The sequence below is a fragment of the Cydia fagiglandana genome, chromosome Z (assembly GCF_963556715.1).
Source record: "Cydia fagiglandana chromosome Z, ilCydFagi1.1, whole genome shotgun sequence".
In the NCBI taxonomy this organism is placed as follows: Eukaryota; Metazoa; Arthropoda; class Insecta; order Lepidoptera; family Tortricidae; genus Cydia; species Cydia fagiglandana.
In genome coordinates this window covers 585,132-599,415 of record NC_085959.1, presented here as the reverse complement: position 1 = coordinate 599,415, position 14,284 = coordinate 585,132, and the positions used below count along the sequence as shown (strand labels likewise).

Sequence of the window (14,284 nt, the reverse complement as noted above, 5' to 3'; positions counted from 1 at the left end):
CACTTGCACTGCGTTTGACATAAAAATCGTTGCAGACTTATCTTAATGTTACTCTTACTGTGGTGGAAAGTGAAGTTATCATGACACGCTAAACATGAACACCTTCAAAAAAGTATAACAATCGTTATTATTTGAAGCCGGTTATAAAAGATAATATCTTAATGATGTCTTGTGAAGAAATAATTACATAGCTATTAATATACCGACAAGTTATCGATACTGTCATATGAACATTTTGTCAAGCCCTAGCGTAAACTAACAGTTTATGTTTTTACACAAAATGTTGTTAATTTGACAAAATATCGCTATGAAAATTTCGCTCACAATATCATAAATCCTCTGAAATGAGTATTTGCTTGGATTATTTAGAATAGAATAGAATAGAATAGTTTTTTATTCGTAAACACACAGACAACAGACATACATAGAAAAAACATAGTGAAAAATAAAGTGTCACGAAATGGTCCCATCTCAGCATGTTGCTGGCGACTTCCAGCGCTGATCTTCCGATTAGACCATCAAGTGAGAAATAATCACGGAAGGTAACAGACAAAAAAAATTAGTAAAGAAACATAAAATAAACCGAAAAATAGATTACACACATTTTACACAGCTAATACAAAAAGAGATGAATTAAGTACACGGATTAACCGATCGAACTTGTACAATCCGGTCGGGTCACATCGTGGCGCGGCATTAAGCGCGCATAACTAGCGCCAGCGGTAGCTACACGAAATTAAATTCGATGACAGATTTGACAAACAATAAAGTGAGTGAATCTAATATAATATTATGTAAAATCTCAATCAGTTTTAACTTTTTAGTCATGAAAACAATGTTACAAAGTTGGCTAAAATATATAAACAAAAACAACACCAGAGTTAAACAAATAGAAACATAATGAAAATGACACAGATAAAAAGGATGGCGTGTCGGGAATGGTGTTGACTCCTATGGCTATATTTGGCCCTGTGACACTGCAATCCGGCACACTACAAGACACCATCTTCACTGAATTACTTTATGTAATACTTTTCGTCCTAATCCGTGTATATTTTTCGCTCTTGGCCGTCCGCGGCCGTCGTCAAACTCAAAAGTGGTTACGTTTTCTCATTGGTAGTCTGACTCTTTCGCACTCATGGGATGTTCATATACGTGATGGCTTCCCTTTCGCACACTTAAGCTGTCTGTCAAGCGTGAGCGAATTCTAGGTCTATGAACTCTATGCAGCCAACATTCAACTTTACACAGATATTCCACGCTTTTTCTTTACGGGTCGTCGTGTCACTTCGGCCGGCCTCGGCAAACTTCGGCTTCGCCTTCCCGCGTGCCGCACGAGTGTGTCAGTCCTAAGCGACCAAAGAGAATAGATATTATAGAGGGGTCCTGTCATAGTAGATTTTGTAGTCACCGTAAAATTACTGCCATCTAACGACACACGACTAAAACTCAAAATAAACACGTATACAATTATCAAAAAAAATTATATATATGGATAAATGATTTTATTATTTTTATATCATTTTTACCTATGTTCATTCCCTGATATCTATGTGTTAAAATTGTTAAATATGAAACGGTGTCGTCACGCCATCTAGCCGAGCATAGGCCAAAGATGTGTGCGCCATCTATCCGAGAATGACATTTTCTTGATTTCCGGGGCACGTTTTTTTCTTAGACTTTATTCATCGTGAGGAAACCTGCATACATCTGCGAAGAAGTTCAAAGGTGTATGTGAAGTCCCCAATCCGCATTGGGCTAGCGTGGGGACTATAGCCCAAAGCCCTCTCGCGCTCGAGAGGAGGCCTGTGCCCAGCAGCGGGACGTATATAGGCTGAATTATTATTATTTGGCTGCTATTTAACTGATCACCAGATTTAATAAAATTTAATACCAAAAAAATCTACTTTACTACCCTAAAATAATGAATGATCACCAAAATTATAACACCATTTTAATGTGAAATGATTACCAATTTTATTACATTTTACTATCCTATTAAAGGAAATGACACCAAATTAATCATTATTAACCCAAAAATTGTAAATAATTACCAAATTTCAATCCCCAATTTAATGTCAATTGATAACCAAATTATTACATCGTGCTATCCTATTAAATAAAATGACACCAAAATAATCATTGTAAACCCAAAAATAGTAAATGACCACCAAAATTAGAACTCCATTTTAATGTAAAATTATAACCAAATTTTTAAATCTTGCTATCCTATTAAAGCAAAGCAAAATTTTCTAGTAGCATTTCGTTTCTGTATGGGTTGCAGTTCAAACCTAACCTAACCCACTTTTCTAGTAACATTTCGTTTCTGTAAGGTTCGCAGTTCAAACCTAACCTAACCCACTTTTCTAGTAGCATTTCTTATCTGGAAGGGTCGCAGTTCAAACCTAACCTAACCCACTTTTCTAGTAGAATTTCGTTTCTGTGTGGGTCGGAGTTCAAACCTAACCTAACCCACTTTTCTAGTAGCATTTCGTTTCTGTAAGGGTCACAGTTCAAACCTAACCTAACCCACTTTTCTAGTAGCATTTCGTTTCTGTAAGGGTCGCAGTTCAAACCTAACCTAACCCACTTTTCTAGTAGCATTTCTTTTCTGTAAGGGTCGCAGTTCAAACCTAACCTAACCCACTTTTCTAGTAGCATTTCTTTTCTGTAAGGGTCGCAGTTCAAACCTAACCTAACCCACTTTTCTAGTAGCAATTCGTTTCTGTAAGGGTCGCAGTGTTAACCTAGCCCACTTAACTGATAGCAGTACAAACCTAACCTAACATACTTTTCTAGTAGCATTTCAGTATGCCTACCTAAGTTATGCGGTGCGGGGTACGGGGGTTGAGCGGGAGGGGCTAGTAATTTTGGCATCATTTTACTTTATTTGGTAATATGTATAAATTTTTTGGTATCATAGTGGTTTATTTAGGTGAAAATATCGCATTTATTTGGTCTTCAAGATTTGGTGATCATTAATGATTTTTGGTAATCATTCAATATATTTGGTATTCAAATACAATTTGAAGTGCAGTCGTAATTAAAATGGTGGTACATTTGTAATTTTAGGCCTTATTTTTTTGGTGTTCAGTAATTTTTTTTGGTAAGCATGATTTTTTTATTTAGGGTACCAAAGTATTTTTTGGTGGTCATTATATTTGTAGCCTTATTATTTGTATGTCTTTTCCATATCTCGGGACCATGGGGTCCCGGACCTTTGGGAGGCTTACGTGGGGCCGAAGCCAACAGCGCAGAGGCCCTTTAAGACACTTTAATCTAAAAGCAAGGGATACACGTGGCGGATACCATCCCCGAACGCACAATGTGATACATCCGGAGATGGTCCCCGCCAGGTGCAAAGACTATTGCAGTGCAGCACTTTTGTGCTGCGATGGGAACTAAGGTCATGGGCTATAGATTTGAAAGTTGGATGGACTGGATAATGGGCTATGGGAGAGACTAGCGGACACCAGCCGTGACAATCAGTCTCAAAATTGTATAAGACAGGTGGTGACTCGCCAACTCATTGAGTGGGCCCCGCAATGGCCGCACGCACAGTCATCATCATCATCAATCACAGGCCTTTCCGTCTATTGCAGACGATTTATACATTGCTGTGCAGACACCGGGTTTGGTGACTGTGGAGGCCGATGCGTGAGCGGCATGACCTCCCACATTTTTGGCAGAGAAAGCTCATGCCATCCGAGGTTCCAGTCCCGGTTTGCTTTCTGCGACACCTTCTGCTATCTAAAGCATTAAACCAGGCTTGGTCGCATAGCCTTCTCCCCTCCACAACACGCTTGCGCCATCCATCACGGTCTTCAGCTAAGGCTTCCCAGGCATGGTGGTCGATTTTAAATGCAGACATGTCTCGCTTGACACAATCTTTAAAGCGCAGCATCGGTCTTCCCACGTTCCTTTTAGCATACGCAACTGCACCAAGCAAGACACGTCGAGGTATTCTAGCGGGTTCCATCAGGTGCACATGCCCCAGCCACCGCAAGCGTCTCTGTTTGAGAAGAGCGGCAAGACTGGGCAGCTGTGCTTTTTCAAGAACCCTCTGATTGGTCACTTTGTCCTGCCAAGTTATGCCTAAAATGTTGCGTAGACAGCGCATGTGAAAAGTGTTGAGTCGTCGCTCCTGTTTTGCATACGTCGTCCAGGTTTCTGCTCCGTACAAGAGTATACTTAGAACGCAAGTCTGGTATACCATCATCTTGGTTCTAACAGTGAGATGTTTGTTGCACCACACCCTTGTACGTAGCCTCCCGAACATGGTCGCCGCTTTGCCAATACGAATATCGATCTCTGCATCAAGCGAGAGATTGTTCGACACGGTCGACCCAAGGTAGCAAAACTTATGACGACTTCCAGAGCTGTGCCATCCACCAGTATTTTGGGTGTTTCCGCACTGCCCTGCACTAACACGACTGTCTTTTTGGCATTGATGGACATGGAGAACAAAGTGCATGCCCGGGAAAACCTGTCCATGATGTTTTGCAACTCGGCTGCGGAGTTAGTCACAAAAGCTGCATCGTCAGCAAACAAGAAACTGTCGACGAAGAAGTCCTCGCGATGTTTTGCTGATTTGAGGAGAGAGATGTTGTATAACTTCCCGTCGTCTCTTGTATGCAAATGCACCCCCTGTTGGTTATTACTAAAAGCAGCCTTTAAAAGTAGTGAGAAGAAAATACCAAACAGTGTGGGTGCTAAAACACAGCCTTGGCGTACACCCCTCCGCATTTCAAATTGCTGGGATGCTTTACCGTCATAAACCACAGTGCCTTTCATGTCATCATGAAAAGATTTGACTAGATGCAAGAGTTTAGGGGGACATCCAATATTCTCAAGTGCAGTATATAGTCCTTCTCTGCTGACAGTTGCGACTCCACTCTGGCCGGCCAATCAAGGCAAGCACAGAGGCGAGGGCCAGATGACAGGGCCCTCTGGAATAGGGGTCCGCGGTGTCGCCACTCACCGTCAACTCGCCACAAGCTGCCCCCGCGGGTGAATTATTATTATTTGTATGCCTTTTCCATTTCTCGGGACCATGGGGTACGTGGGGCCGAAGCCAACAGCGCAGAGGCCCTTTAAGCAATTTATCTTATTCATCTTATACGAAGTTATATTATAATATATGTCTTTGTAAGCGACTTACTCACACAATGACGTGTGAAACGTGCCGTTCACACATAGATACGCAAACGATTTTTGATGTATGGCGTGTCCGGCCCCCGGCCCGTGGTCAAAGTAATAACAGTGCAGGCATACATAATTATACAGTGCCGGATGTAGACATTTGCCGCCCGTAGGCTATGCCGATTTTGCCGCCCCTATCCGCCTCGCTTATAGGTTTTTTTAACCGACTTCCTTTTCATAGAAGGAGGAGGTTCTGTATTCGGTTGTGGCTATTTTTAGGGTTCCGTACCTCAAAAGGAAAAAACGGAACCCTTATAGGATCACTCGTGCGTCTGTCTGTCCGTCCGTCTGTCACAGCCAATTTGCTCCGAAACTACTGGACCAATTAAGTTGAAATTTCGTACACATATGTAAGTCTGTGACCCAAAAACGGATATGTAAAGTCAACAAATGAATTTTAAACATAGGGGCTACTTTTGGGGGGTAAACCATAAAATTAAAAATCAAAGTTTTGCAAACTATGTCGTGTTACATATCAAACGAAAGAGCTCATTGTGAGAATCTCAAATATTTTTTTTTATAAATTTACGATAAAAATTTTAGAAGTTATTTAAGAAAATAGACAAAAAATGACCATTCCCCCCCTCTATCTCCGAAACTACTAAGTCTAAAATTCTGAAAAAAATACACAAAATAGTCCTTTACCTAAAGATGACAGGAAAACTTATTAGAAATCTAGAGTCAAGCGTGAGTCGGATTTAAAAACAAAAATGCGGTTTAGGTTTTTTTAGGGACACAGCCGCAATACTTTCAGTGAAACATGATGTAGACAGCTATTGCGAAGGCCCTAGGCCGATATCTGCATAAGGCCGAAGACCCGAAGCGTCCCGAAGAGGCGTGCCTTTAGCTTCAAGCGTGAGTTGGACTGTAGATAAAAAAATGCGACTAGGCTGTATCTGGCACACAGCCGCAATGGTACTTGTAGTACTGATTGATTAGGTTACTAGGTATTGTCACGTGTTTTAAAAAGCACTATACAGGGTGGCCAAAAAATAAACTAAGTGTATTCCCGTTGCCGACGTGCAACCCCGAAATCGCGAAGAAAAATTTGGCTGTTTCATACGTTTTGGCTGGTCCGTTTTCTATGGGAGGATACTTTTTTTTTCGCGATTTCGGGTCCCATAGTAAATGTTGCTCAGTAGGTATAATCTCAAAACCTCCCTGGCTACGGGAATGTGCGTATTTTTTGGCCACCTTGTAGGTATTATCTCTCTTCGGCCTTCGCTTTTAAAACACTTGCGGAAGTTGTAGGAAGCGCGACCCGTCGGACGCTCCGAGTTTTAAGCTCTACGCGGAGCCACAGAATAAATAATAGTACTAGGTACAGAAGACTCACTCTCTAACAAAACGCGTCTGACACGATCAGCACAGATATGGCCGCTAGGTGGCGACAGCGCCACGCGCGGCTTATGGCAAACCCCAAAATTGGGGTCGAACGGATGTACTTTTAGCTACCTGTAGCAAAGCGACGAAATCGCGGAGTGAGACACGCCTGGCGGAGCTCGGTCTTCAGTCTTCGCATTTAGACACTTGTACTATTGTTCGGCATTTAATTTCCTATCTAAGCTACTTTGCATATTTGCAGAGATATAAAGCCACCACGCCAGAAAACTTCATATTACATGTGTTGAAAACTTGATTGACTCATTCGGGTTTTTCAAGACGTTTCACTCACGTCACGTTACACGTACAAGAAAAATTGTTGAAAATTGTGTGATGTACGGAACCCTTGAAACGCGAGTCCGACTCGCACTTGACCAGTTTTTTTTCTTTGTACGTTCACCGATTACTCCGACATCCGTAGTCCGATTTGAGTAATTCTTTTTTTGTTTGAAAGGAGCTACCTCCGAGTTGGTCCCATTTTAATTTGGTTCTGTTCTGATGATGGGATCCATGAGAAATTGAGGGAACTCCTCAATTTTTAAAGGCACATGCATGGTGATTTGGGTATTTTCTTAAGCAACTCGAGCATTTTCTCCCGAAAACCATCACTTTGATGAAGTAGACCTGATGATGATGATTGTTTTGATGATAATGATGATGATTTTTAAATGCAGTATGTTCAGCGATTACTCCGGCACCTGTGATCCGATTTGAGTAATTCTTTTTTTGTTTGGAAGGAGTTGCCTCCAAAATGTTTTCGTATTATTTATGGTTCTGGTCTGATGATGGAATCCATGAGGAGTTGAGGGAACTCCTCAGTTTTTAAAGGCACGTGTAAAGTGATTTCGGTGTTTTCCAAAGTAACTCGAGCATTTGCTTCCGAACACCGCCAATTTGATGTAGTGCAAGTGTAGCCTTACCACGAGTTTGACATTGACATATTTGCTAAGTTCGTCGTTCGTCTTCGTAACTTACTTTTTTACTTACGCTCGCACTAATATGCCAGTACGAGCGAGATGCAAAGAAAGTAAGTTACACACACGCTAGCGAATAAATCAATGTCAACCTCTTGGAAAGCTAGTAAGGCTACTGATCGGGGGTTAGGGTTAAGAGTTAAGGGGTCGGGGATTAAGGGGTCGGGTAATGGTGGTTGAAGGGCTTGTGGTTCAGGGCCGAGGGGTACGTGGATCAGGGGTTGATGCGCTGTGAGGTAGAGTGATCGTGGGGATTGAGGGCTTGGGTCAGTGGCGGGGCGGAGGATGGATTTAGCGTGACAGGAATTATAATTTCCCAGACGGACTCGAGAAATTTCCTGATTACATATTTATTAAAGTAGGTTACACGAATTTAGTGTTAATCATGATGTTGTTTTTCATTCATGTGTCGCGCTCTTAACAATGCGTTAAAACTAAAAATGGAAAAATAAAAACTTAAAAAAAAGAGAAAACCGACTTCAAAAAGGATGAAATAAAAAATTATCCTTTTTAAGTCTATGCGTCACCAACTGATATGTTTGAAGTCGGTGCCAAGCCAAGTAGTAACACTACCCGTCAAAAATAATCAGCTTTATGACTATAAATCCTATTATAACTGTACTAATAACTATTGTAAATGTGTAAGTCATTCTGTCTGCCTCTTTGTCGCCTTTTCATGGCTAAACAACTGAACCGCTTTTGGTGAAATTTGGCAAGAAAGTGAATTCCTTGAATTGTTTTATATTTTGAAATGTAGTCCTCTGAATAAGGGACGGCAAATAACTTCAGACCCAATCCCACGCTTGCGTGCCGACAAACATGGTACGGACTGTGCCAAGAAGGTTCGATCGTGTGTTCTTAGGTACAGTCGACGTCAAAGATATGTTTACACTTTTGCACATTACTCATTACGTTCATTTCCGTCGTGTAAGGCAATCCAACGTACATCCTTATCGAATCGCACCAAAATCATGGTATGCTTCAAAAGTTGGCTTGGCACCGACTTCAACCATATCAGTTGGTAACGCATAGACTTAAAAAGGATAATATTTTATTTCATCCTTTTTGAAGTCGGTTTTCTTTTTTTGTAAAAAGTTTTTATTTTTTAACGTAGGTACCTTCCAATCAGAGGCGTTTAATTTTATAGTACAATACACCGTATTAAAATGCATATAAAGTGACGTCACTAATGTCACTATTCTAGATACAGATTTATATGGGCCGTTTTTGTCACTCAATGACGATGCGGCCTCGTTATATTTGCCGGATGATCTGCACGGTGACCGGTGGGTACCGTTGGGTTTTGGCCATTGAGAATCAAGGTGAGGCATTGGCAGTCAGGCTGGGTATAGCTAAGGAATTCAGTCGGGTATGGCATCGAGTTTGCTCGAGGGAATATGCTATACAAATGGATCGCTAGCTTTTTGTCCGGTAGACGCATATGAGCCTTACAGTAGACGGTAGCTGCTCTGATAGTGTGGACCTAGCGGAACCTAGCGGAACGCCAACCATTACCGTTGGCGTTGCGCTATTAGGTTCTGTGCTGTCATTGCTGCATATTAATGATAATCATTGCTATGCAGACGACAGTAGTAGGGATGCGTATGCCAATATCCCTCATTCTGTGGTGCTGGAAAGTCATGAAAAGCTTGTATCTGATTTGTATCAATCCTGAGTTTCGGCATGGGATCGGAACAGTTTAGTCAGATTCAATACCGCGAAGACCCAAGAATCGCCGATTATCCCAAACTCACAATGTAGTCAGATGGGTCCCAAATAATGTAGGTACCTAAATGACAATGCGAGCGTAGCGAGTGCGAAATTTTTTCGAGAAAAAAGTAGGTATATTTTTAGAGTTCCGTACTTCAAAAGGAAAAAAAATAGTGGTGTACGGCCAACCCTAAAATTAAAAAGAAAGACGTAGAACGTAAACGTTCGCAGTGCAATTGTTTTCCTTTGTGATTTCGATGTGCAAGACATTGCTGTTGTGAGTGACAGATGTCAAATAACGCAAATAATAATGCATAGGGTTATAAAGTCCAATACTGCTAGTGCACGAAAATACTAACGACCTTTTTTTCTACGTCCAGTTAACCTCAGTTTAAAATGTATAAATTGCGAAGTTTCTAATGACATTTGTCTACGTTTAGCTGACCTTAGTTTAAAGAGTAACGTACGAAACCATGGTCTCGCCGCACTGTTTCATTTCAAAAAATGTTTCCTTCACAACTTAACTAGATACGGACTGTTTTTGGGCGGTTTGCCCTTCGGGCATCTGAAGCTACCTAACCTAACGAACCTACTTACGCTGTTTTTCCAAAGTGTAATGTTTTCACAAGGACGTCACAATTTTTTTTTAATTATCGCTGCCATTTAGTTCTCTTAAACGTACTTAACCATACCCTGAAGTTAACGGAATTCAGTAAAAACACGGTGTATAATAAAAAAAAACACATCAGTTAAAAATAAATCATGGACATAAGTAGCATTGAAATATCCCTCCCAATGGTATACATCATATTGCAATCGCATGAGTAGAGCCGGAGCAACTAACAACTTTCGGATCAGCCGTCGTACAGTCAGCAGCAGAAGTCGCTATACACTCCAGGTGCTCAAAGAGAGGTAAACGTTTAAACTGTCAAAAAGTTGTTGACTGTCATGGTAGTATTTACTTGTGAGCGCTCAACGAGTCACAAATATGTTAACAGTCGCTATTCATTAATTTCTACACTTACAACAAGTCATTGATACCTTAGCTGTCAAAAAACCAATGGTATCTAAGCGGCCAACGTGTCAAATATATCTGAACAATATGGAAAAATATTTAACAGAATCGTCAAGACGAATGACACATAGCAAAATCTAACTGAAGCCGAATTTAGAGCCAATTGTCAAGGCACGTTGTGGTCTCAGTAACAGGCGTTTGCTTTTCAAAGTAGAGACCGCGGGTTCAAATCTCAGTCGTACGCACCTAGAGATTACAGCTTTTTATTTCTTTTGGGTTTCATTTTTATTATTAATTTGTGTCTTCAGGTTTTATGTTAATTTCGCATTAGTTTATATATTTTTTGAAGATATGTCAGATGTAGCGTAATATGTACGACTTTCTATCAGGACTTTGTAGGTTTGAACCCGCAGTAAGCGTTACTTAGATTACTCCTGTGCGGAATGCCATTTGATATTTACCTACTGCTAGGTTGGATACAATTATTTTCTCCTTCGTTCTTTGATCGATTCGGGGCATCGTATTTTAGTTAGGTACTACACAGGTTGGCCCATTTAGATCGGTCAGTATGGGAAAATCTAAAACTATAAGACATACACCGATCTCTTCTTAGGAACCATGTCATCGATTTTAGTAACAAGAAAAACTGCATTCATACATTAAAAAAAAAATGTATGTAAAATGTATTGAAAATAAAAACCGGGCAAGTGCGAGTCGGACTCGCGCACGAAGGGTTCCGTACCATAATGCAAAAAAAGGCAAAAAAAAAACGGTCACCCATCCAAGTACTGACCCCGCCCGACGTTGCTTAACTTCGGTCAAAAATCACGTTCGTTGTATGGGAGCCCCAGTTAAATCTTTATTTTATTCTGTTTTTAGTATTTGTTGTTATAGCGGCAACAGAAATACATCATCTGTGAAAATTTCAACTATCTAGCTATCACGGTTCGTGAGATACAGCCTGGTGACAGACGGACGGACGGTCGGATGGATGGACGGACGGACGGATAGCAGAGTCTTAGTAATAGGGTCCCGTTTTACCCTTTGGGTACGGAACCCTAAAAACCCTAAAAATCTTCGAAAACTTACTAGATGAAATTAAAGGACATGAAAACAATGCATTTTATTAATAGACATCATGTTTCATAGTAACATTTATTGCTTAAGACCTACACAATCGATATCTAAATAGAAATAGTCTTAGTTTTATTTTTCAAAACGTTCGGGGTTTGATTCCCGAGCTGAGTACACATTTTTTTTTAATGTATGAATGCAGTGTTTCGTGTTACTTAAATCGATGACATGATTCCTAAGAAAAGATCGGTGTATATCTTATAGTATCAGATTTTCCCATACTGGCCGATCTAAATGGGCCAACCTGTGGCCACCCTGTATAGTATGTTTTAGTACAATAAGCGGGCTAAATAAATATATTAACATAGGTATATAAGAGGTATATAATATGCTCTACTGTTTGGAAGAACAGCCGCATATGACAGTTAAAATTAAAAAACCGATCGTTCTCGTAGAACCTACTTATTTATTGTCTAAGTTTGACACTTAACGATAAAATACTTCTTTAAGAAAGGAGGTGTCAATTCGTAGTGTTACAGTATTTATTTAAAAGTTAAACAGATAAAATGTTGATGCTTAGTTACCATTGAAATAACAACTGCTTAGCAACTGGTGGCACCCTGGCTGCTGACGTACGTGATTGGCAGTGCGTGTAGGTATTAATGACAGCAGCTTGAATTTGAGTGCTTAGTTACCACTGACATTTTAACCGTTATTGTCATTGTGATTAAATAAGGGTGTATGTGTTAAAGAAAAACTCAGAAGTTAAGGTATATGTGACGAACTGAAAGCCTACGTGAAAATGACAACTTAGATGTCCTTATTTTTGTGACGATTGAAGTGTATATGTTTTCTTGGACACCTTGCCTGCTCAGGTATATCTGCTGCTGACTGTATTAGGACATGCATCTTTAGGAATTTCATTCATTAGACATCTTTGATTTTTGATGTTCTGTTTTTAGGAATTTCGTATTCAGGATATTTGATTTTACTAATTATGCTACATTACCATTTTATGTTCCTATCGGGATTTAAACTCAACTAGTGTCGGTCCAAGCTAACTCTGCACGACATTGCAATGCCTAACCTTGATCTGTTCGAGCCAGTGCAACGTTAGCTTATACGGACTCTTAGCCCTCGCGAGGCGCTCAGCGACATCTACCACAAACACAGTTAAAGATAAGCCTACTACGATTTTGATAGCACACGCAGTGCATGTGTTATTATTAAGTCATAATTTTATAGAAGTTTGACATTTAAAGTAACACTTTCATTGCGTGTGCTCTCAAAATCGTTGCAGACGTCTCTTGGTCTAATTCTATCGAATTTCGCGGCACCGCCGTCTAAAATCGTTTTAAATTAAAAATGTTACCTGTAATGAATAAATCTAATGAATGATTGTACCACGACTGTTCTAATATAGACTAAGAAACTATGCTAATCAAGTCGATCATTGGGCATTACAAGTTCCTTTTATTTAAGACTTTTTCAAACACTTATTTGTTGTAACAGAAGTTGAGCTGATAAATTAGATGCACGTAAGTAGTTTCCCCATCTTACACAAACAATAGATCTTTGCTTTCTTTGAGACTGAAGCATCGGTTTACGTTGCAAAGTATGTAGGTATTTTATTTAGGATTGCCCCAAAACATTGAATAAACTCTTTCAATAATGGGGGTAGTTTTCTCCCCTCCACTTCATATCCCGTTCAGGTTCAAGTATATTATACTTTGCCCACTAGTAGACTAAGAACAATCTGTCTTAGTGTTTAACTGAATTTGTATTCACAACTTACAACTACCTAAGTCTGGTTTATAAACTAAACTAATTTTAACAAAAATAATTTATTATAAATGAAGAGCAGGGTCTTGACAGTCGGTTTGTTATTTCAGGTTTAAATCGGAGGAAACGCTAAAAAGGGACCGGAACACTGAGGCAGATTAGGTAAATTAATATTGTATTTCCAAACTTTTAGTACAAAACATTTCATGTGTCAAAACTTGCTTTTGGATTTAACTACTCACAATCAGAAGCATTTCCCGAACAAACAAATTTTAGTTAGTGTAATAAAACTTTTTTTAAAGCCGATGGTTATTTATCTGGGTACATTTTGACCATTTGTTACAGAAAAAGAAACCCCCTATACACCTGCAAAATTATCAGAGCATTCGCGATCGTACGGGACAACGGTAGACAACTTACGGTGGTATTCCACCTGTCCAATGTCCATTGCGTTGGACCAAGATATTGAAGTACCTCGCGTCACGGCCACGCCCACCTTCTAAGCACCTATAGGTCCTATAGTGATGATACGAAAATTAAAATTTGAGACTTTTTTTGTCGACTAGATTAGCTAATGATTTTGAGTAAAAGACCAAACAAAGTAAGTTCTACAAAAAGTATTTTGTACTTTAAAAAACTTGGAAATCACTCTAATACTAATAATGAAAGTCTAGTTGTATATAATACTAGGCGGGCCCGCGGCTCCGCTCGCGTAAAAAGATAAAGAGTTTGTCTTATGTTTAGTTAAATATCGACATTTAATATTATGTATTCAACCCTGCCAGGGTTCATAACTCTGTGATAGGGACTTCTTATTTGTAACCGTTATTTGGATAACTTAATTCGCATATTTCTCAATAAATAATGTCATTTGAAAAAAGGCAAGATTGTATTTTTTTAAATTATTATTTATTTTTATAAGCTCATATCAGTCCAGTCATCAAAAACGTTCATTAGATTAATTTCCGCCTTAAAATGAATGTGGACGACCACCGCCCATAAATCGCCTTTTCATACAAACGTAGGTAATAGTCCCCATTTTCCTTTCCGGAGATGTCCAATCGGGTGTCTCTCATTTCGTTGTCCCAAGTACGCTCTCTTCACGGCACGATCCTCTCCCATTCTCTCTGTGTCCGAGCCACGG

At 39.8% G+C, this 14,284-nt stretch overlaps 1 protein-coding gene across 2 annotated transcripts in view; it reads left to right on the top strand.

Moving 5' to 3' along the window:
- Nucleotides 1–14,003, top strand: part of LOC134678967 (tyrosine-protein phosphatase non-receptor type 61F-like) — a 70,077-nt gene extending 56,074 nt beyond the window's left edge. The window contains exons 10-11 of one of the 2 annotated variants that reach the window (XM_063537724.1): nucleotides 13,251–13,302; nucleotides 13,486–14,000. In XM_063537724.1, the coding sequence (XP_063393794.1) occupies nucleotides 13,251–13,302 (52 nt within the window). In that variant the 3' untranslated portion in view covers nucleotides 13,486–14,000. Of the gene's footprint in view, nucleotides 1–13,250 lie in introns of both variants that reach the window. The other variant, XM_063537725.1, reaches the window with a different exon arrangement.
- The last annotated feature ends 281 nt before the right edge of the window (nucleotides 14,004–14,284 follow it).